General features: G+C 40.7%; 1 protein-coding gene across 1 annotated transcript; it reads left to right on the top strand.

Moving 5' to 3' along the window:
• Nucleotides 1–1,839: 1,839 nt before the first annotated feature.
• On the top strand, nt 1,840–4,802 carry LOC143594150 (protein indeterminate-domain 14-like). Its single transcript, XM_077073533.1, has 3 exons — nt 1,840–2,191; nt 2,933–3,332; nt 4,045–4,802. The coding sequence occupies exons 1-3, from the start codon at nt 2,086–2,088 to the stop codon at nt 4,673–4,675; spliced, it is 1,137 nt and encodes a 378-aa protein (XP_076929648.1). The 5' UTR covers nt 1,840–2,085; the 3' UTR covers nt 4,676–4,802.
• The last annotated feature ends 18,540 nt before the right edge of the window (nt 4,803–23,342 follow it).

Below are 23,342 nucleotides of genomic sequence, written 5' to 3'. Positions count from 1 at the left end.
ACAGTTAATTTTGAACGACCAAAAGAAACTTGTATTAAACATCAAAACATGAAATAACAAGAAGCTAACCGACCCAAAACAAAAAAGACACCACCAAATACACCATAACAAAACATCAAAAAACCAAAGATTACATTTACACATTAACATTAAAAAAACATCTTCCCAACTGTTAATAACTAATAATATGGAAAAAAATGGGTCCTTGTGTAGTTAAGTTCCTAAGTTACTATTCAAAACATGGTGACTTGTAAAAGAGTGCCCAAAAATATCCACTCTAGGCTTCACATCATGGTTATTGTACTTTTTAATGCAGCACTATTATGCTTTCTCCAAATAAACACCATCTACTACTATGCTATTCATAATCATGTTTTTACTTTCTAACACTAGTAGGGGGGTCCTTTTGACGATGGAATCACCTTTCCATCACTATTTTTTCAACCCTTTTTCAACTTTACAGTAAAGAAAAAGAGTAGGTCACGTGAGAGAAGCAGGAAGTCACGTGTAAGGGATTTATGAACCAGCATTTAGTCATGCAAAAGTTACATTTTCTTTTTGTGCTAGTAAAAGCAAAACTATAAAAATAAAAAGTTCATTAAAAGAGAAATTTAAGAGGTTCGAAGTATCAAAATAAACATTGACAAAATTGATCATTTAATAAAAAAAGATGTCTAGATTATTTTGTCACCGAAAGCGCTATACAACATGAAAACCTGTCACTTGTTATCTTTGGGCGTAGCCGAGAAAACAAATTTCCAAGTACGTATTACACTAGTGTTTCATGTGACCGACTTAAGATGTACCCGCTGGCCGAAGACTCCATGTGTCATTTTCTCAAGTGTCCATTCGGTTAATGTTTATTTATAATAAAAACTAAAATGCCAAATGTTTATGAAAGTCACTGTTAAAAAAATGCCAAATGTTTATATTGATAGGTTTCACATAATATATATATATATATATATTGATGAATATATTTTCCTTAAAAATATAAACATGAAAAAATGTAAGAAATAATGAGAGTTTAATTTGTTTGTTTTTACTTTTTTTTTTTTTTGAACGGCAAATTTAGGATCACTCACGGACCACTGGAGTATAGTACCAGCAGAACCACGCGATCATATCCATCTCCACTAGGCAATAATGCCTAACCACCAATTCAGGAGGAAAGCCAACAAAAGTTGGGAAAACCCCCTTTTATGGGATTCGAACCCAGGACCTTATGGTCCCTAAGCCTTATCCCACCACCAAGATGCCACTAGGCTACAAAGCCATGGACTGGATGTCTTTTGGTTTGTTTTTACTTATGTGGTGGGGATGTCTTTTGGTTTGGTCTGGTGAATTTCCCTCTTGTGGGGGTCAAGTTTCAATCCATTTGATTGGTTTAAGAAGTTATATCTCTTTCATTCTCACCCTAAACCCTACACTATACTGTGTGTTTCCAAATGTGTTATAGTGTATTATTATTATTATTATTATTATTATTATTATTTAAAGATAAACAATCTCTCGTGTAAATCTACAATTTTAAGACTATTACTAAGGTCGACATCTTGACCTTGTGAAACCGTACACCCTGTCACCCTGATGTTCAGGAACCGGATGGAATCCATAAACCCTTACCCCCTGTCATGTTTGAACCCGAGATTAAAGCCCTGATTCTTCCGACCCCGATGTCTTTCGAACTGCTCCAAAAAAGAATCATACATGCGTCTTCACATTAAAAGGGCAAGTCTCTTACTACTAGACCAACTTCTCAGTACAGTTATTATTATTACTATTAATAATCTTTTCCCTTGCTTGATTCCACTGTAGCAGGCTTTATATATATACAAGACTTGCATCAACCTTACCTGCTCAAGGTGCTGGGTCAATGAAAGAAAGTTATTGAAAAAGCTAAAAGCTTTTAAAGCTTAAAAGAACGTAAGAAAGAAAGCTGTTTTATTCTCAAACCAAACTGCTTTATCATCTTCTCTATATCTCACCCCTTAACTCATCAAGATCTGTGTTGTACTGCATCCATTGGATTCATTCATTCTGATCATAGATAGATTTTAACTGCTTATAAGTCCACCTGAACATATGTTGGAAAACACTGCAGCTGCACCTTCTTCTTCTTCTGATCCATTCCTTCAACCCGATAATGGTCTTTCGGGTAAAAGAAAACGTCGTCCGGCTGGTACTCCAGGTACCCTTTATAGCTACACCACCCTCATCTGATTTCACGCGTCAAATGGGTGTTTACAAAACACCCAGATGACCGTTTTAACCAAAAAGTTTAAATACATCCGTTCTGATCATTTTGTTCTGCCAATATTCAGAATGGCGTTCTGAGCATTGATGATCAAACTTTGTAAACTTTTGGGTTAAAATGGCCGTCTAACATCTATCTAGAGGCTTAAAACAGTGTGGGATTAGATATAAGACGGTGTGTTTATAGATGATCTCCGTTAATTTACAGATCATAAAGTTTTGTTAATAATAATAAACTTTGAAAACCATTGGTCAGAACGGCCGCTTGTCCAATATTTAAACCAACGTTTTGAACATTTACGGTCGAACATTGAAAATTTTTAGTTAAAACGGCCTTGTGTGACCGCACTCGTCGTTTGAAACGTTGTAATATTAAATGTTACGGACGGAACTTTATGATATGTTTTTTGTAGATCATAAAGTTTCATCCGCAATTATAAACTTTGAAAACTACTGGTCAGAACGGTCGTTTGGACCAACGTTTTGAACATTGACGGTCGAACTTTGAAAATTTTTGGTTAAATCAGCCGTCTGTCCTCTATCCAAACATATGTTTGAAACAGTGTGAGACTAGATATCAGACAGACTGTCTCTATTAATTGCATATATCATAAAGTTTCATTCATAATTATAAACCATATGTTAATTAATTAATTACCCGTGTTTAAATATACAGATCCAGATGCTGAAGTGGTATCTTTATCACCTAAAACCTTATTAGAATCAGATAGATATGTATGTGAGATCTGCAACCAAGGATTCCAAAGAGATCAAAACTTGCAAATGCACAGGCGCCGACACAAAGTACCATGGAAGCTATTAAAGAGAGAGTCACCCGAGGTTAAAAAGCGGGTTTTCGTGTGCCCGGAACCAAGCTGTTTGCACCATGATCCTTGTCATGCACTTGGGGATCTTGTGGGGATCAAAAAACATTATAGGAGGAAACATAGTGATGATAAACAATGGGTTTGTGAGAAGTGTTCTAAAGGTTATGCTGTTCAGTCTGATTATAAAGCTCATCTCAAAACTTGTGGCACTCGTGGACATTCTTGCGATTGTGGCCGGGTTTTTTCCAGGTTTTTTTCTTGTGATCTCATGTTATTATTAAAGGTTTACAGACGTTTCGCCTTTTTTTTTTTTACTTTATGAGTGAGATATTATTAAGTACGCCTTTTGGTTAGAATATTATTTAAAAGTAGTTCAAGAAGTAATGATTAAGCTGAAGTGTATAGAATAATGAAAACTCCGTCCCTTAGTATAATATATCGTATATTATAGATCAACTATTTACCTGAGTTAATAGATATATATACAAATTTTATAAATTAACGAGTGATATATTACTGAGTACGCGTCTATGTTAAAATTTTATTTGATAGCAGTTCAAGAAGTTATAATGATTAAGCTGAAGTGTATAAAATAATGAAAACTCCGTCTCTTAGTATAATATATTGTATATTATTAAACTATTTATCTGAGTTCATGGATATATATAACTTAATTAGAATAATTTATAACCTAAAGATATTAATATCTCCTTAACAAAATCAGTCCTTTAACTCAAAAAACTCTTCTTTTCTTTGATTTATTATATTTTGTTTGCTAGTTGCTAACCCTACACGAGAAAGCTTTGAATTCTTCATTTGATTAGATATTTTGTCATATAGCCATTGATCTTTGTCTCCATATAATTATCTTTATGCATATAAAATCTAGTGTCTACTTTTAATGACAATTGTAAGCTGTTTTTAGTGTTTTTTGTTTTGACTCATTTGGCATGCTTTGTAGAGTTGAGAGTTTTATTGAGCACCAAGATGCTTGCACCATTCGGCGAGCCCATCCGGACCTACCAACGTTCCAACAGGCGTGTTCGTCAAGAACTGCGTCGAGCACAAGTCCGTCTAGTGACACGAATTTGAGCACAATCCCATCATTGTTGCGGCGAGTGCCACAAATCCCACTTTCTGATCAAACTCCTTTGTTAAAAACTCAAGAGACTCAAAACAACTTGGAACTTCAATTATTACCATCATCATCATTATTATTATGTGAACGACACAACGATGATCATCGAACGGATTTGAAGCTCTCAGTTGGGACGAGTTACCCGAAAGAAGAAGAAAATATGAAGATGATATTGGCTGAAAAGGAGTATGCACAAGAAGCTAGACAACAAGCAAAGAGGCAAATTGAAATTGCGGAACTAGAGTTTGCAAACGCGAAACAGATTAGAATACAAGCGCAAGCGGAGTTGGAAAGGGCGAAAATGTTAAGAGAACAAGCTACAAAGAAAGTTAGTTCCACCATTTCGGAGATCACTTGTCATTCTTGTAAGCAACGGTTTCAATCGACAACTAATAATGGTGTAGTGATTACAACCGATGAGATGTCATCGGTTGTAACTGGCGAAGGAGATTAGTTAGTACCGCGAATTCGGTGATAATCCTTTGTATTGTAGTGATCTCCTTCTTTTTGTTATTTTGCAATTGTTTTCTATGTGATATTGATCATGTTTTTTTTTTTATCTTTGGTCTTTGGAAAACAATATATATGTACACATATGTATGTGACTATGTGTGTATATTGATTTTGGTACTGTAATATTGCATCTTAAAGTCTACAATTTATGTAGAATTTTAGACTAATCTATATAGATGGTTTGAAAGGTATTGAAATTTAATAAAGGATATATGGTTATTCTTGGTAACTTTTTTAAAGGCGGTATCAATGTTGTAAAAGTATAAAAGACGTATGACGACGAGACGACTTACTTTAACACTCCTTGTTACTAATAATCAATCAAGGTAGTCAAATTTAATCAGAATTAGATCTAGTCGGTCAACATTGGCCGGTTTTGACTTAAAGAAATAAACAAAATTCATATTTCTATAATATTAAAAAATGAGTATCATTTTTTTAGTTAATGATTATCAATTTTTAGAACAATTTAGAAATTAAAAATATATTGCTCTTACTTGTATTGATATTCACCCACATTGTTTATAAATATTAGTAAACTTATAATATTTGACGTATATATAATATAAAAAATTATATTTCTTTATATCTACTACATTCGAGTACACTCCGAGTACTCCAAGTACACCCTCAAGTCCTTTGTCCGCCACCTGTGGTCCGCCTACCGACTTTTGCAACCTTGGGTGATATTATATAAGAAGTCAAACTAGCAAAGACTAGTCACCGACAAAACATTTACGAGGTACAAAGAAACATAAAACTATAAGTCATCAAACTTGCAACCATTTCTCCCAATCGACCTCGATATTTTTTAACCTTGCCATCACCCATATGGTGATTCACGTAAGTTAAGGTTTCTGACTTGAATATGATATTATCTGAATTTTAAGACTTGTGTCTTTTAAGGAAGATATAGGAATCAAATATGCATGGTAATGTTTTATTCTCCAGTGAAGTATAAACAAATCAAGCAACCTTGGAATGATTTAAATCATTATGCTAATAAGATGGTTCACATTAATATAGTTTTTTTATTATTCAATGAAAGATAATATTATTAGCTACTAATTTTATTCTATCTTTGATGGATGAATCATATATAAACATGATGTATACAACAAAAAAATAAAATATAATATAAGAAAAAAAGACCCAACAACTTATAAGAGATATATATGGAATTAGCTGTACATATTTTAAAGACTTAATATATGATAGGGCAATACTGTGACTTTATATGTAAAATTGTTTAACACGTGCTAGCAAGAAAACAGCAATGGCAAAAGAGGAGTACTATTACACCAAATTGTTAATGCTAGGACTGGAACACCAATTAGGTAAATCAACCTAATTGAAGAAACACGAATCCATTCCTCGGTTATGGGTCCTGGATCCAATGAGTCCACAGGGTAATGTACGGTAATTACAACTAGGACATGAGTATAACTTCCCAAAGTCCAATGACCGGAACCTGCAAAACAAACACCGTGAGTCTCGTTACAGGAAGGACAAGAGGGGGGGGGGGGTCTTCCTGTAACCACCCTCCGGCGTGAGAATCAGTAACGTTCGTAGAGGAGAAAATACTGAAGTAAAATAGACTAAGTGTAGTCAGAATGTAGGTGAGTGAATAGATGATATCCTGTACCTCATACCGTTTGACGAGGTATTTATAGCCGAAAGATTTAGGAAGGTGATCGGGCCAGCTGTCCTCTTCCAGAAGATCTTTGATAACTGCTTGGATGCGTGTCCTCTTGTAATAGGTTGAGCAATACGTCCCATGTGCATGAGTATAACAACCTGGACACGCGTCGCCCATTGATAGGATTGATTACTCCCTGGCAATGTGCACGGTTATAACAAATTGGCCAGGTGTCCTTTATTTATTAGCTGTTCAGTCATGTATTCCCCAAGTAAGAGTCATGAACCTTCTTCTAGATAGTATTTGAGTGATGACATATGTCCCGCTGGCATTGTCTTCCGGATGTTTAGGCGGACAGATATCCCGTCCTGCGGATGACTTTTGAGGATGCCAGGATGTTTCCGCGCGTGTTGTGAGGACGTTCCTCCTCATTCGTAATATGCGGGTGGCCCATGTGTCCCGCGGGTGGCTTATAAGAGGATTCTCAGTGACCCGAGGGTGGTATTTAAGGGTATTTGGGTCTTTTTGGTACCCTACCTCTACAAGTCCCCCCAGTCCATTGTTTATTCCGTGTGAAATCTTTATGCGGGTGATATTCTGGACTTAATGCGTGTTGGGGATTTTTATTGTTCAGAAGTTAGGTAGAAAATATTTTCTGATGGTATAGATAATCATGAAAAAGGACAAGTTGACCACTCGCAGGCGCGTGAACAGGTGATGGAACGTTTTTTACGGCTGTCACTGTACCCTACTGTACAACTTTTTCTCTTTTTCGAATTTCCCGCGTGACGTGTCAGTCGCGGGTTAGGTGATGTTTTTCTCTCTCTACTGTTCATATCCCATCGCATTAATTGCGATGAGTATAAATAAGGAGAGACTCCTTCCTTTAAAAGTTTTATCGCTCTTTTCCTCTGATAAAATATCGAATCTTTCCTATACGTCTTCCTTAAATCTTCCTAAAATGTCGAATGTTCAGACTGAAGTTGATGAGGTAGAAATTGCATGGGATTACTCAGAATATGAAAAGTTATTGGAAACGTACGGTATTCCACCCGAGTGGGAACCAGAGTTTCCTTCTATTGGTTCTATAGCTAGTTTCCCACCGCCTGAGAAAATGGCTTTGTATGCCGATTATTTTGTTCATGGAAACTTTCGTTTACCCATAACGAGATTCCTTCAGAGGTTGTTAACTGCCTATGGAATCCATTTATCTCAATTGCATCCCCGTGCTATGATGCGAATTCGTCATTATGAATTCGTATGCATAGCACGTGACATGGTTCCACATATTGATCGATTTCCAGTTTTTTACCGTCTTGCCATTCGTGATGGTTGGTATACGTGTCAGGGGTTTTCTAACCGAAGCATCGGATATGAAGTTGAAAAGGTATCTAAAGATTGGCGGAATAAGTTCTTTTGGATTTCTGAGGACGTGGTGCCGTTAAACATGGTTCGCCGTCCGGTGAATTCTGCCCTTCCTGACATTGCTACCGCTAATCATGAAGGTAAAGAATGGTATCGTGTACTCACGATGGAACCAACACCTATGCGGGCTTTGCCGGAGGAATCTTTAGTGTGGGCAGGCATGAGTCGTTTGTGACCAACAGAATTTATGGAGCCCATTTTTGTGGATTTGAATGAACGTAAGTTACCTTTCACTGTCTTTTTGCTTTTTGTGAGTGTTTTCATGATTAAGTTCCTATCCTTTTTCAGGTCAGAGTTCTATGATTAACGCTCTTTTTGAGGACAGGGGGTGTGTCCGAAAAAGTATCCGAGAGGCGGGGATCAACCTATTCTCGAAAAGACTAAGACTCAGTTTCTTTTTCCCAGGAGAGTTAGAGCTAACCCCATCGCTTCTGATGCCACCTTTGAAACAGGTGCGTATGTTCTAAACCCTCTCCCCCTTATTGCCGTTACTTCCGACGGAACGATTGCCATCTTATCATAAAGTGATGATGATGGAGACGATTCTCAGTTTTCCGCTTCGGATGAGGAAGAAGATTCTGTTGAGGGTGCTTCTGAACTTCCCTCTGTCTCATCTCTGTTAGCAGAATTGGAGAAGAAGAGAGCTTTTGTAGCTTCTCCGACAGATCACACAAATGTGAAGGCTGCGGACGCTGATGCGGGGCCATCGAAGAAAAAACGGAAAGTACACCGTCCTAAGAAGCCGCAATACAGCCTTGCTGACCGCATTGACACTATTGAAGGTACATGTCCATCTTTAAATATTATATTCTTTCATAAATGTTCGACTAAGTATAACTTTGTTATGTAGATCCGTTGATCTTTAGTGAGGACACATCTGAGAGGCTACCCACGCCAACTCCTCATATTGGAAAGCCACCATCTCCTCCTCCAAAAGAGGATGTTGAGATTAGACAGCCTACTCCGCCGAGTGATCTTAATTCAAGAAATCAATCGTCCCTTCCTCCAACTGAAACTATCGTGGAAGATAGGGTACCGACTCCTGATTGATACTGCAACGGAGGAGGGTAATATCCAGTCTGAAACTGATACTCGTTTTGACTATCTCTTTCAGGATGGGGATGGTACTGGTGGTCCGCAGGACGATCCTGTTATTATGGAAGAAGGTTTTAGGGATGTGGAATCTCCGCCACGTCCTCCTCCACAACAAAATTTTTCTACCCCAGCTCGCCTCAAACCTTCGGGTTCTCGTTACTACGGAGACACAGGCTTAGGCGGGAAGGTGGGAGAGGCTTGGCGGGCCACTGAGGCTGCCAAGAAAGAGGCTGAGGAACATCGTATTGCTGCCCAAACTGCTAGGTGGAAGCAGGCTGATGCGGAGAATGCCCTCAAGAGTGAGCAAGATCGTATTTCTAGTGCCTCACGCCGATAGAAAGAAGCTTGTGAGAGGCAGAATGCCATTCGTGAAGCTGATCGGGCAAAGGCTAAAAAGATAAAGACGACTTGGCTCGTGCTCAAGAGGCCAATTCTACATTGGAGAATCAGGTGGCACTTCAGGGTGCACAAATCCATGATCTTAAGGCAGAGTTGAAGTTGCAGAAGGATCAAGCCAAACTTAAGGATCAAAGTGCGATTGAAATTCAAACTGCCTATGACTCTCTCCTTAAAGCTCATGAGGAAGCCACTGCGGAATCAAGAGAGTTCTGAGCTCGGGAAGAACGTGCGGAGCAGGATCTTCAGTGGTTCCTTAATCGTGGAGTTGATGTTGTAAGTTATACTTTGATACTTGTTGTCTATTTCATATTTTTGATATTGGAAACTTATGTTTTCGTCTTAATAGGTCGTCCGCCATATCAAAGGGAGTAAAGAGCTGAATGATAGCTTTGCCAATGTGATGACTGCTTCTTCATCCCTTGGGCGTGTTGCGGGCTTTCATGAAGGGATGAAGTATGCTCAAAACAACCGCACATTTAAAGATCATCCACTTCATGGAGTTGACGTCAAGCAAGCCCGAGCTACGCGGGTGAAAGAACATGATGATTTAGTGTTCCCGCTGCAGCAAATGCTTCCGGAGTTTGCGTCCGCTGATGATGGCTTACAACTCTTGAAAATCTATCTTGGTGAAGAGTCTGAGGACGATTCTTCGGAAGATACCTCATCAAAGGCTCCGGAAGGCGAAACTTTCACAAACCCTTAGAATAGATTCGTAGGTTTTTGTTACTTGTAATTTTTCATTTCTCTTTTTGTAATTATTTTTTGAATAATTAATGAGAAAAAATCTTGTCTTATGTGGATATCCCTTTGTTCAAAGAAAATATCTTTTAGGAGATATTTATGATATTTTCAACTTTTTGAAATATTTGTAAGTTTCGGATAGCGATGTTGACGTGGCGGAAAGAGAAACTTCTTGAGGGCAACTGACAAGACGTGTGTGACGTCGTTGACAGTCTATTTGCATTATCTTGAATTTCCAGCCTGACGTGTCAGCCATCTGGCGGTCCGCGGTTTCTCTCTCTTCTGGTACTTTATGAATCGCATTAATTGCGGTGAGTATAAATAGAACCTTTGTGACTTCCATTTAACCTTTATCACTTTCATAATTTCTTTCGAATACTTGAAACTTTTCTGCAACTTTCCGAGATATCTTAATTTTCTTGAAACTGAAATGGCTAAAGAGAAGAAGAATACCCCCAGTATCAATGACGTTGTCGTCGACCTTAAAGAAGAAGATTACAATGATGTTGTTAATGTCTATGGACTGACGACGGAATGGGAACCAGAATTTCCTGCTAGTGGTTCTATCGCCACTAGTCCGCCCCCGAATAAGATGGCTGTATACATAGACTATTTTACAACAGGGAACTTCCGGATTCCGGTAACCAAGTTTATCGAATCAATTTTAACAACATATGGAATTCATCTCTCCCAAATCCATCCTTTTGTGATGTTGAGGGTTCGACATTTTGAGTTCTATTGTCAATCTCGCAACCTTGAACCAATTGTTGGCATGTTTGCCGTTTTTTATAAGATGACTTTTCGCGATGGATGGTACAGTTTTGCATATATCGAAAAGAGGACCATCGGTACGGAATGGCTCCGAAGCCTTCATGGCTGGAAGCCAAAGTTTTTTTGGATTCATGAGGATGTCATCCCTTTCAAGATGACGAGACGTAAGGCGGAAGCTCCCATGCCAGTGGTTCCGGCTGCCGCTCATGAGGATCAGGCGTGGTATAAAACGCTGATCTCCACGCCAACTCCTCTACGCCCAATTCATGAAGGGGCAATGGTGTGTGCAAAGATGAGCCACCTATGGCCGTTTCCAAATCTGGAACCATACTACGAGGAGACCGACAAGAGTAAGTTTGTTGTTATCTCTGTTTTGTCATTAAGTATTTTCTAACTTTGTTTTCTTGCTTTGTGTAGGTGAAGGTTCCGCCTTTAGCACTTTGTTGGATCGCGAGGGGGGAATGATGGTGCGCCGCCCGATTGATAAGAGGGATGTGACCTTCCTCGAGTGCACCCGTCATAATTTTGTATTCCCCACAGCTTTCCGCCCGGAACCTAAAGTTTCCGAGGCGATGTATGCCAAAGGTGAGGCATATGTTAAAGATTGCATCCAGAAAGGTGAGGGCATTTTAAAACCCAAACCTATGACTGCTATTACTTCCAGCGGAGTGATTGTGCTCTTCTCATTTAGCGAGGAGTCATCACTTTGTGAAGAAGTTTGTTCAACTGATGTTAATAGAGATGTGGACTCATCTGCAGGTCTCACTCGCCAGAGGGCTGCGTCTAGCCAAACGGCGGATCAAGATGATGCTACAATAGAAGCAGAAGGTAAGAACCCTGCGACTGATGACGTCACTGCTGAGGGTGATCATCGAACGAGTGAGGCGGGCGTCTCCAAAGCTGCTGGAAAAGGCAAGGTTAACCCAGTCAAGGTTGTCTCAAAGAAGAAGAAATCTAAAAAGACAAACCCTGCTGCTTTGGGAGCTCGTTTGGATCAACTCGACGCTGACGATCCTTCGTTAGGTAAGCTAAATCTTTTCACTTGTTAATTGTTGTGGAATAGAATGTTTCTAACTCTTTTGTTGATGTGTTTCAGTGAACCTGGTTAGCTTTTCTGAGGGTTTTTCTGGTTTAAAAGACTCGCATGTTCGTCCGCCACCGCCGCCTCCTAACACTGCTAAAGATCCGGTCATTGTGACGGACGACTCTCCTCTGAAGAAGGAGGAGGCCGACACTACTGTTCACGCTAAAGTGTCGCCTTCTCATAATGTACAACACTTCAGAGATCAAGGGGGTGTGAGCACATTTCCATATGCTTCCCCAACTTCTCCTCCTCCTGGGGGAGAAGATCCCACCCCACACCAACCTAACTGGTCCTTTCTTCGGGATTCGACATTCCGTGACGTGGACGCATGTTTTGAATTCCTGGGGGAATGTCTTCCGCCCGGTGAGAAGGAGAGACGTCGCTTTAGTGTTCGTCAAGAATTTCTAAATTCCCATTCTTAGTATTTGGCGAACTCTATTTCTGCCACCCATGAAATAACCAGGGATTGGTTGGCGATGAATGAACAATGGGATGAGCTGGCGGCTTCCGCTTCTGATGCTAAAGAAGAAGCCCTTAAAGCTATAAACAAAGCTAGAGAAACCGGCCAGGCCCTGGAGGCGGAGAAAGCTATTCGGTCTGCTGCCGAGGAAGCCAAGGCTGCTCTCCAAGGTTAACTAAATGATCAAGTCAAATTGATGGAGGAGCAAGCCAATTTGCTGGAAACCCTTTAGGCTGAATCAGCAGCCAAGGACAAGCGCCTGGCTGATTTTAATGTCAGAAACCGTGATCAAGCCCTGGAATGTGCCAAACACAAGATGGAGCTTATTCAGGCTAAGGCGGATCAAAAATGGCTTTTGGCGGAAGCTATTCCCAAGGTATGTATTTTGTTCTAGCCATAAATAATCTAAGTGTTTAGAATTATTTATGCATGATGATTTTGACAGGTCATTGTGTTGCTAGTGATGAGCTTGAGAATTGTGTTGCTATCCTTCTCAAAGCTTCTAAACAGGCTGGTCGCCAACTGGGTTTCCAAGAAGGTTACCAGTTTGGCTCAACTTCCAGGCTTCTGGAAGAGTATGTCTTAGCTGGTCAAGATACTGTTGCCATCCTTAAGCAAAAATAAAAGGATTTTGATTTGTTGAAATTCTCGCTGACGGATCAAATATCCGAGATTGCTGATAAGGAAGACAGTATCCAGCAGCTGAAGACTCTTCTTGAGCTCGATGGAGAAGAGGAGGAAGAGGAAGGTGCGGGAGGCAATGATGCTGAACATGAAGATGCCACGCCGTAGATAGATTTTTCTTTTTCTTTTTAACTAGGCTTCTCCATGTCTTTTGTGATCCCTTTTTATACGAATAAAGAAGGCTTTTTATTGTATCCGGCACACTTTGTTTATTACTTTTTTTTTATAATATAAGTGTTTTCGGCGGATCTTCTTTGTGTACAAATAAAGGATTATACAATAATACAAGTCTCAAATGACTGAAATGAAAATTTTCATAACTAAGGCATAAGCCAAATTACAAAAACGAAATTACAAAGGTTCTTAACATCTAGTTAGGCACGCAGGCCAAAGGACAATCCCACTAAATGTAACATTTCCTTAGTTGGGCCCCATTCCAGGTTCTAGGGATCTCCGTCCCGTCCAACCTTTCTAGTTTGTAGGCACCTTTAGATAGAACTTTATGGATTCTATAAGGTCCTTCCCAGGTAGGGGCCAACTTGCCCGGAGGCTCTTGCCCTGAGGCTTCATTACTGCGGAAGACGAAATCTCCCGCGTCGAATTCACATCTCTGGATCCGAGAGTTATAATATTTTTGCAACTGGCGTTTATAGTTATGCTCTCGGATCGATGCCAATTCCCTCCTTTCCTCAAGGAGGTTAAGGTTTATCCGGAGTTCATGATCGTTATCTTCGATCATGAGCACTCTGGCGGATGGGATTCCGATTTCGGCCGGAATCATGGCCTCTGTGCCATAAGTCAAACTAAAGGGGGTTTCGAAATTACTGGAATTTTTCTGAGTGCGGAAAGCCCATAACACATGGGGCAATTCGTCGACCCAACCCGTTCTTTTAGTTCCCAATCTGGCTTTGATTCCTTCTTTGATAGTCCGATTAGTTCGTTCAACTTGACCATTCGCTTGCGGGTGAGCTACAGAGGTGAAGGTTTGAGAAATGTGTAACTCTTTTAACCATTCTTGTAACCCACTGTCCTCAAATTGTGTCCCGTTGTCACTAACAAGCTCTAGAGGGAGGCCGAACCGGCATATGATGAACTCCCACAGGAATTTCTTAACACTTGCTGCTGTTATGGAAGCAACCGGTTTAGCCTCTACCCACTTTGTGAAGTAGTCGATGGCTACTATTAAGAATTTGACACGTCCGGGGGCTTCGGGTAAAGGTCCCATTATGTCTACTGCCCATTTCTAGAACGGCCAAGTTGAAGTGACTGGAACTAACTCGTTCTTTGGTCGTAGTGTGTTAGGAGCACGGCGCTGACATGAATCACACTTTCTGATTTCATTCACAGCATCCAAGTGCATCCCTGGCCAATAGTATCCGACATTCATCAATTTCGCCACGACCATGCGTGGGCCAGCGTGTAGACCAAAAATGCCTTCGTGGACCTCTCTGATTAAGTAGTTCGCTTCCTCGGCATCCACACATCGTAGAAGTGGTCCGAGGAAGGAACGTCGGTATAAAATACCATCGAGAATCTGGTAATTCAAGGCTTTGTGCTTTATCTTCCGGGCCACGGTTTTTCCTTCTGGAAGTGCTCCGGATAACAAGTATGCTGTAATAGGTGTCATCCAGGATTCCACTCCCGTTTGGATCACTAAAACTTGATGTTGCAGAACAGACGGGAGATCTAATATTTCGATGCGGATGTCTTTGGCAAAATGCTCGAAGTTTGTTGAAGCCAATTTACTGAGAGCATCCGCGGATTTGTTCTCGCTTCTTTTTATATGAAAGACTTTGCAAGAAAAGGACTGGAGCATCAAATCCTTCGCCTGTGATACATATGAAGCCATGATATCATTTTTTGCTTCATATGTGCCACTGATCTGTCCCGCAATCAACATGGAATCCACTCGGGCTTCCAAATGCTTAACCCCAAGCTTTTTGGCTATCCGTAAGCCTGCAAGGAAAGCTTCATATTCCGCCTCGTTGTTGGTACTTTTGAAGTCCAACTTTATGGCATATGTGAACTCATGGCCTTCGGGATTGACTAGCCTGAGGCCTGCGCCACATCCCTCACTGCTTAAGCTCCGTCCGTAAATAAGGACCAAATCTATCCTGATTCCGGAGGTACTTGGGGTTGTTGCTCGATCAAACATTCTTTCTCTTTGTGACGCGGAACTTCCGTTACGAAGTCCGCCAACACCTACCCTTTGATTGCTGGCATAGGTTTGTACTCTATTGCGTGTTCACCTAGCTCGATGGCCCACTTGGCCAGTCGTCCAGACAATTTAGGTTTGCTGAGAACATTTTTGAGCTTGTATCCAGTTAAGACATTGATGGGGTGTCCTTGAAAGTATCTGCAGAGGCGTCGAGCAGCATAGACTAGTGACAAAACAAGTTTTTCTAGCATGGAATATCTTGTTTCTGGGTCCGATAGTGTTCTGCTGACGTAGTAGATTGGTGTTTGAACATTCTTGCGATCGGTCAGAAGGACGGCCCCAATAGCAATGTCTGAAGCTGATAAGTATAACGTTAAAGGTTCTCCCGCGTGGGGTGTTGTTAACGTGGGAAGTTCCATCAAACATTTTTTAACTTCCAAAAAGCTTTTTCGGCCTCCGTGGTCCTCTTAAATTGTGCTTTCTTAAAACAATTTCTTAAAGTAGAAATGAAAGGATGGGACTTAGCTGCATGATTTGCCAAAAAACGATTCAAGGCAACCAGACGACCATTTAATGTTTGAACTTCTTTGAGGGAAGATGGGAAAGGCATGCGGGTTATAGCTTGAACTTTATCTGGATTAGCTTTGAAGCCCGCATCCGTGACAATTACTCCCAAAAACTTTCACTCTTCCATTCCAAATGAACACTTGGCTGGATTCAACTTCATGTTGATGCTCTTCAAAGTTTCAAAAGTCTCTTCAATGTCTCTCAACATTTGGTCTTCCTCAACACTTTTGATCACGAGATCATCCATATATATGTAACATCCTAAAATTTTTATAATGTTAAATAAAAGAAAGTTATGTTTAGTGATTTCACGTTTTAGTTATTTAATGTCGAGTAAGGAACGGGTCATGGGCTTAGATTACGTAAGATGGGTTAAATGAGAATGGGCCTTGGGTCCGTGGGCTTATAAATACCCATCCCAAGCCCAAGATATCATTTTATTTCCATCTTTCTCTTTTACACACTCAAAAGCACACACATAACCGACCGAGATCCGAAGTCGAGACCCGAGATTTTGCTGGTAGATCTGAGTTGGAAAGGTAAGAACTAATCCCGCAAAGCTAATATTACTGAAAATGGTTAGGATTTGACGGGTTAATCGGACCCGAAACACAACTGCCCAAATCGGACCCCTAAAACGTCGATTTTAGGCCGATTTGATGGTTGGGATTTGTAGGCGCCGATCATACGATTCCGTGGGTACCAAAATCGAGTTATTTGGCTAAGAAACGAAGGAGTTATGGGCAAACAGATCTGCAGCGCGACAACTTCGCCTTCATCTGGGCAACTTCGCCTTCAAGCGATGAACTTCGCCTGCAAGCTAAGTTCGCCTGATGAACTTCGCCTGCAAGCCAAGTTCGCCTGATGATAAGTTCGCCTGAAGCCAAGTTCGCCTGATGGCAACTTCGCTGAAATGGTAACTTCGCCTAAATGGTAACTTCGCCTAAAAGCCAAGTTCACTTCGCCTAAAAGCCAAGTTCGCCTAAGGTTTAACTTCGCCTAAAAGCCAAGTTCGCCTAAGGTTTAACTTCGCCTGAAGCCAAGTTCGCCTAAGGTTTAACTTCGCCTGAAGCCAAGTTCGCCTAAGGTTTAACTTCGCCTGAAGCCAAGTTCGCCTAAGGTTTAACTTCGCCTGAAGCCAAGTTCGCCTAAGGTTTAACTTCGCCTAAAGTGAAGTTCGCTTAGAAAATAAATTAAAAAAAAACCGCTAGGGGCTGCCGCCCCTTGGACCCCGCTAGGGGCTCTGCCCCTTGGACCCCGCTGCCAGGGGCGCTGCCCCCGGACCCCCGTTCGTTGTGGGTCATATATAGATAGAAATACAAAACGAGAAGTAGTAGTTAATTGATATGTGTAAATATTATACAGTTAGCCGAGCCCAGTTAAAGAAAGGAATTACGATCAACGGCGAGCGTAACAGGATCCAGGTGAGTTTCTAGCCCCATTCCTTGTTATGTTTTCGGGGCTGTGTGCATACTTGATGTGTTGTTAATACATTTATCCTAAGTGATAAGTGTATGCCATATGTGATATATGTGATATGTATGAATGATTGCTTGATGGTACGTGAACGATCTTCGGATATTGCACGTACTGTCAGGTTGTAACGTTATAAAGCCATATGTGATATATGTGATATGTATGAATGATTGCTTGATGGTTCGTGAACGATCTTCGGATATTGCACGTACTGTCAGGTTGTAACGTTATAAATATGGCAAGTATGATATGTATGTTTATGTGTATGAACGTAATAAAGTTAATAAAAGAAGGAAATGACGATTGTATGGTTGTATGGTTACGAAAAGGGTACCAAGCCCTAATAATACTCGATGTATGTTGCATGTTGTATGGTAACGAAGAGGGAACTGAACCCTACTAATATTCGAAAGCAAGGGACCGGACCCTTATAATATCTGTGATGTAAGGGACCAGACCCTTAGAATATCTGTGATGTTAGGGACCAGACCCTTATAATATCTGTGATGTTAGGGACCAGACCCTTACAATATCTGTGAGGATAGGGACCAGACCCTTCATATTATCTGTGATGTTAGGGACCAGACCCTTATAATATCTGTGATGTTAGGGACCAGACCCTTATAATATCTGTGAGGTTATAGGGCGAAAGGCTCTTTAAAACGTATGATTATGAATGTAAAGAAAGTATGTAAGTAAGAAAGAAAGTATGTAAGTAAGAATGAAGGCATGAGTACTTATGTGTGTATGAAAGAAAGTTATGAGGTTAAGTACGTATGTATGTAATAAGGTATTGTATGGTATTGTATGATTAACTAGAACTCACTCAGCGTAGCTGACTTTTAGTATGCACGCAGGTGAGTAGGTTGAGACAGCTGGCTTGAGTGGAGGACACATGGCAGAAGACTAAAGCCTGGCATCTGAAGATCTGATATGTTTTATAAGTTATGTTTTGATTTTGAAAGACAAGAGGAATGTTTTAAGACATGATTATGAATTGATATGTAATGTTTTATGAAAGTTTTATATTCCGCGTAAAGTTTTTAATTAACTCTGATATTTAGAACTGCGTTTATGAGTAAATCCAACACGAAAGTAGGGTTACCGGTAACGGGGCCTTACAATATACCTCTAGGTTTCGACCAATTTGACCTTTAAACTCTATGTCCATCAATCGTTGATAAGTGGCTCCCGCATTCTTTAGCCCGAAAGGCATCATTTTATAACAAAAAGTGCCTTCATCGGTTCGAAATGCTGTCTTGTCTTCATCTCCCGCTGCCATGCGGATCTGATGATAACCTTTGTAGGCATCCAAGAAGCATTTGAACTTGAATGGTGCCACATCATCAACCTTGAGATCTATTTCCGGCAGGGGATAACAATCCTTAGGACATGCTTTGTTTAGATCCTTGAAATCTATACACATCCGCCATGTCCCGTTACTTTTGGGAACGATAACTGGATTGGCGACCCAAGTTTGATAACGTATCGGACAGATGATTTCAGCTTGTAAGAGGTCCTGGACTTGTTCGTTCATTGCTTTTGTTTGTTCCGGACCCATCTTACGTTGTTTTTGAACAATAGGCGTAAACAACGGTTTTACCCTTAATTTGTGCTCCGCAATGTTCCGCGGGACACTAGTCATATCCGCGGGTTGCCATGCGAACACATCAATATTTTTTTGATAATAACTATTTCAATAAAGTTCGTACTATCTTTGAAATAGCAGGTCCTATTGTTACAGTTTGATCAGGAAATTTTTTGTTCAAAACCCATTTTTCCGGTTCAGTCCGCAGGGACTGTTTCGGAATCTTGCTAGGTTTTGAGCTCTCGGTTTCAAAGCAGTGCCGGTTAACATGAATTATTGCGATGCCAGTACAGGTTGGAACTCCTACTGCACCATGTGCCATGGACGGATGAGCATTGAAATCACCAATCGCTTCCCGCCCCAGAATAATGTCATGCTTTGACGTTACTGGTAAAACCAGAAACTCGACCTCCTCGGTCCTAGAATGAATTCCATCACTCAGGGTGACTGGGAATGAAATTAAAACCCGCGGATGCATTATTTCTCCTCCGAACCCAGATACAGGAGCGTGGATGGGTTTCAATCTTTCCTTATCTTCTTTGTCAAGCTGTTCAAAGCATTGTTCGTACATAATGTCTGATGTACTGCCAGTGTCGAAGAAGACATATTGAGAACGATAATGTCCGAAGAGAGCCGTAATGATCAGGGGATTTTTGTTGTTCGGACCTCCTTTGATTCGTGGAAAGATTACTGGTTCATTTTTCCATTCCTCAACATCAGATTTTTTCCTCTTTTTCTCTGTGCTATATCCGCCTTGTATCATATGGACATTGAAATCTTTGACTTGTTTTTTACTCGAACCTTGATTATCCCGGATGGGAGCTTTTCCATTATCGGGCTTCCCCCCTTTCACTAAGTGTTTGAGTTTTCCAGATTTCACAGCTGCCTCAATTTCACCTTTTAGTGTTCTACATTCATTCGTATTATGACCGATGTTATCGTGATACGAACAATGCTTCTTAGCATCTAAGAATGATCTTCTTGTTAGTGGCTGTGGTTTTCTGAAACTTATATTTTCTGTGGTGAGGATTTCAGCAGGAGTCTTTGAAAGAGGAGTCCAACTGTTGGGGCCTCGGTTAGAGGGTCCTGCTTTGTTCTTGTTGCCTATGAGAGATCTTGCATCGAATGGTTTCGACACTTCTGCACTTGGCTGAAGCCTTGACCAGATAGGGCCTTTCGCCTGTCTATTAGGTCTTGGAGTTTGAAACTCGACTTTGAATTTTTGCTTCGGGTTACCACTTCCCAATGTTTTCTCAGTGTTAATGTACACTTTTGCTGCGGTCATAAGATCATCCCATTCCTTGGGCATTCCGTCCCTTCCGGTGAGTGTTCGGACCAGGTCGTCACATTTGACATTCTTGCGGAAGGCACCGCGAAGCATGTCCTTACTGATTCCGCCTATATTCAGAATTTCGTCATTGAATCTGGTGATAAAGTCTTCTATGGACTCGTTATCACGTCGGACAACATCCAAAATTTCTGACTGGTCTCGTGTATGCTTCTTTTGCTGGCTGAAGTGTTGGGAAAAATTTTTTACCAGATCGTCCCAACTAGAAATTTCACTGTCAGATAACTTTTCAAACCACTCTCTTGCTGCCCCTGTTAGTGTCAATGCGAACATGTGACACCAATAGGGGAGCGTCCAACCACTAACTCCTCCTACCGCAATAAAGTTCTGGAGATGATCACTTGGATCAGTCATACCATTATACTTACCCGCTGATGTAGGTATTTTAACATTGATAGGAAAGGGTGTTGTGGCAATACTTGATATGAACTTTGATTTTTCGGCAAAAGCCGCGAGACGATATGGTTTGGTAAAGTCTCGTTCAGCATTACTATGGTATTCAGTGTGGTGGACTATGTCACGCGGATGACTACTTCTCGCCTGTGAGCTCATCCTACTATCTCCGATATACATGCTGTAATCTCCCGGGTGGTAAGATGAATCGTAACTATCAAACTCGTCCAAGTAAGATGGTATCCGCATGTCTACGCGAGAACGAGGACGTAGCCTCGGTAGCTCGCCAAACTCTGGTTCCGCCTGTTGGCTGTAACAAATCTGACTTCCTCTTATTTTTGGCGGAAGGGAAGGGGATCCCCTAGGGGATTCCTCATAATCCAAAGTGCGAGCGTGAAGTCGTTCGTCACGCTTTCTTTGTTCGTATTCAGCCACCAAACTTTGTTGTTGCACGCGGAGCCACTACTCAGGAGTTAGTGCTCCTCTGGATCTAGAATTACGTTGATGAGATTTCGCCATACCAGAATTATCTGAATCATTTTCCAGATCTAATTCTGGCCGTTTCCGGCGAATCTCTTCTGTAATTCGTTTTTTATTACCCAAATTGGAACCTTCCGGTGCCAAGGCACGTCCCATGTTCGTGGGAGTGGGACCGGTTGGTGCTGCAACATTTTCTAGGGTAAAATCTCCAGGTATTATTTCCGTGATTCGTGACCCCGGAGCAGTAATACGTTTAAGAGCACGGCCACTTGGAGTTGTGATACGGGCAAAAACACTAAGACCCGGAGGTGTTTCAGTGTTAGTTACCCGTGAATCAGGTGCAGGGGTTCCCGTCGACCCTTCAAGAAGTTTATTCATGTCAAACGAACCAAAAAACCAACGAAAACTATTGTTGTTCTAACACCAAACACGGATGGCGCCAATGAAGAAACACGGATCTGTTCCCCAGGTATGGGTCCTGGATCCAATGAGTCCACAGGGTAAAGTACGGTAATTACAACTAGGACATGAGTATAACTTCCCAAATTCCGATGACCGGAACCTGCAAAACAAACACCGTGAGTCTCGTTACAGGAAGGACAAGAGGGGGGGGGTCTTCCTGTAACCACCTTCCGGCGTGAGAATCAGTAACGTTCGTAGGGGAGAAAATACTGAAGTAAAATAGACTAAGTGTAGTCAGAATGTAGGTGAGTGAATAGATGTTATCCTGTACCTCATACCGTTTGACGAGGTATTTATAGCCGAAAGATTTAAGAAGGTGATCGGGCCAGCTATCCTCTTCCAGAAGATCTTTGATAACTGCTTGGACGCGTGTCCTCTTGTAATAGGTTGAGCTATACGTCCCATGTGCATGGGTATAACAACCTGGACACGTGTCGCCCATTGATAGGATGGATTACTCCCAGGCCATGTGCACGGTTATAACAAATTAGTCAGGTGTCCTTTATTTATTGGCTGTTCAGTCACGTATTCCCCAAGTAAGAGTCATGAACCTTCTTCTATATAGTATTTGAGTGATGACAAATGTCCCGCTGGCATTGTCTTCCGGATGTTTAGGCGGACAGATATCCCGTCCTGCGGATGACTTTTGAGGATGCCAGGATGTTTCCGCGCGTGTTGTGAGGACGTTCCTCCTCATTCGTAATATGCGGGTGGCCCATGTGTCCCGTGGGTTGCTTATAAGAGGATTCTCAGTGACCCGCGGGTGGTATTTAAGGGTATTTGGGTCTTTTTGGTACCCTACCTCTACACTAATATACAAAAGCCTTTTAATATGTATTTTTACTTGGAAAAAAAGCAAGGTCGGTAGAGTACAATCCGGTTAGTCTTTACCCTGGAATAAAATTATGATCACTTTATATCACTACTATAAAATTTATCATTTGCGGAGTCAATGCGATCTCAAAACAGTCATTATTCAGTTGATTCGACGTAGATAAATATGACTACCTGGTTATTGGTTGGATATTGATATGGATATAAACATAAATACCGATGATGATTTTTCGTATATTGTTTACGTACTGACATGGTATACATATAGTGATATAGATTGGGATTATACTAAAATTCTAATTGTGTTTAATACTACTAGAAATTAGGAGTCAGTAACGGAGGTATCCGTCGGAAACCATCGATGTATGGTGTTTCCAACAGACACTTGATGAATTTTATTGATGGCAATTTTACTGATGGATTTTTGAAGCCAAAGTATGGCAATTCTTCAACGGATAGGCATCGGTAAGTAATCACCTATTTTTCTAATAAAATTTGAACATTTATATATCTATATTTTTTTTGAAAAGAAAACTTCATTAAAACAAATCAAACAGCCAAACCCACAAAGAACAAAATAAAGCTAACCCCTCCATAGAGAGGTTACCTTTACTTTTCTTGAATCTTAAATACAAACTATGAAAAAGAAATACATAAAAAATCTGAAAATTTAGTACAAACTATGCCAGTTAATACAAAACGTACGTAGAATTTAAATTAAATAAGTTTACAATAGTCCACACGGGGCGCTATCAAGTAACCAATATTACAGTCTTTGAGATGGCTAGAATAATATGGCCGGTAGAATAAGAGAATCATCTCTACTAATCTTCACACGATCGAGTAACCATTATGATTACCGTCAATAAGTGTAACATGAAATCTCTGTGAGGATGTGTATAGTTCATAACTTATCACCACTTGCATGAATAGTTGATCTAAACATTATAAACTTGGTTAGTTGATCTAAGGGGGTGTTTGGCCTAGTTTTTACTTTTTTTACT

Source organism: Bidens hawaiensis, unplaced genomic scaffold (assembly GCF_021521415.1).
Source record: "Bidens hawaiensis isolate Kalapana, Puna unplaced genomic scaffold, B.hawaiensis_p1.1 tig00043135_1, whole genome shotgun sequence".
In the NCBI taxonomy this organism is placed as follows: Eukaryota; Viridiplantae; Streptophyta; class Magnoliopsida; order Asterales; family Asteraceae; genus Bidens; species Bidens hawaiensis.
The sequence above is the reverse complement of the archived record's forward strand: the minus strand, read 5'-3'. Positions and strand labels throughout refer to the sequence as shown.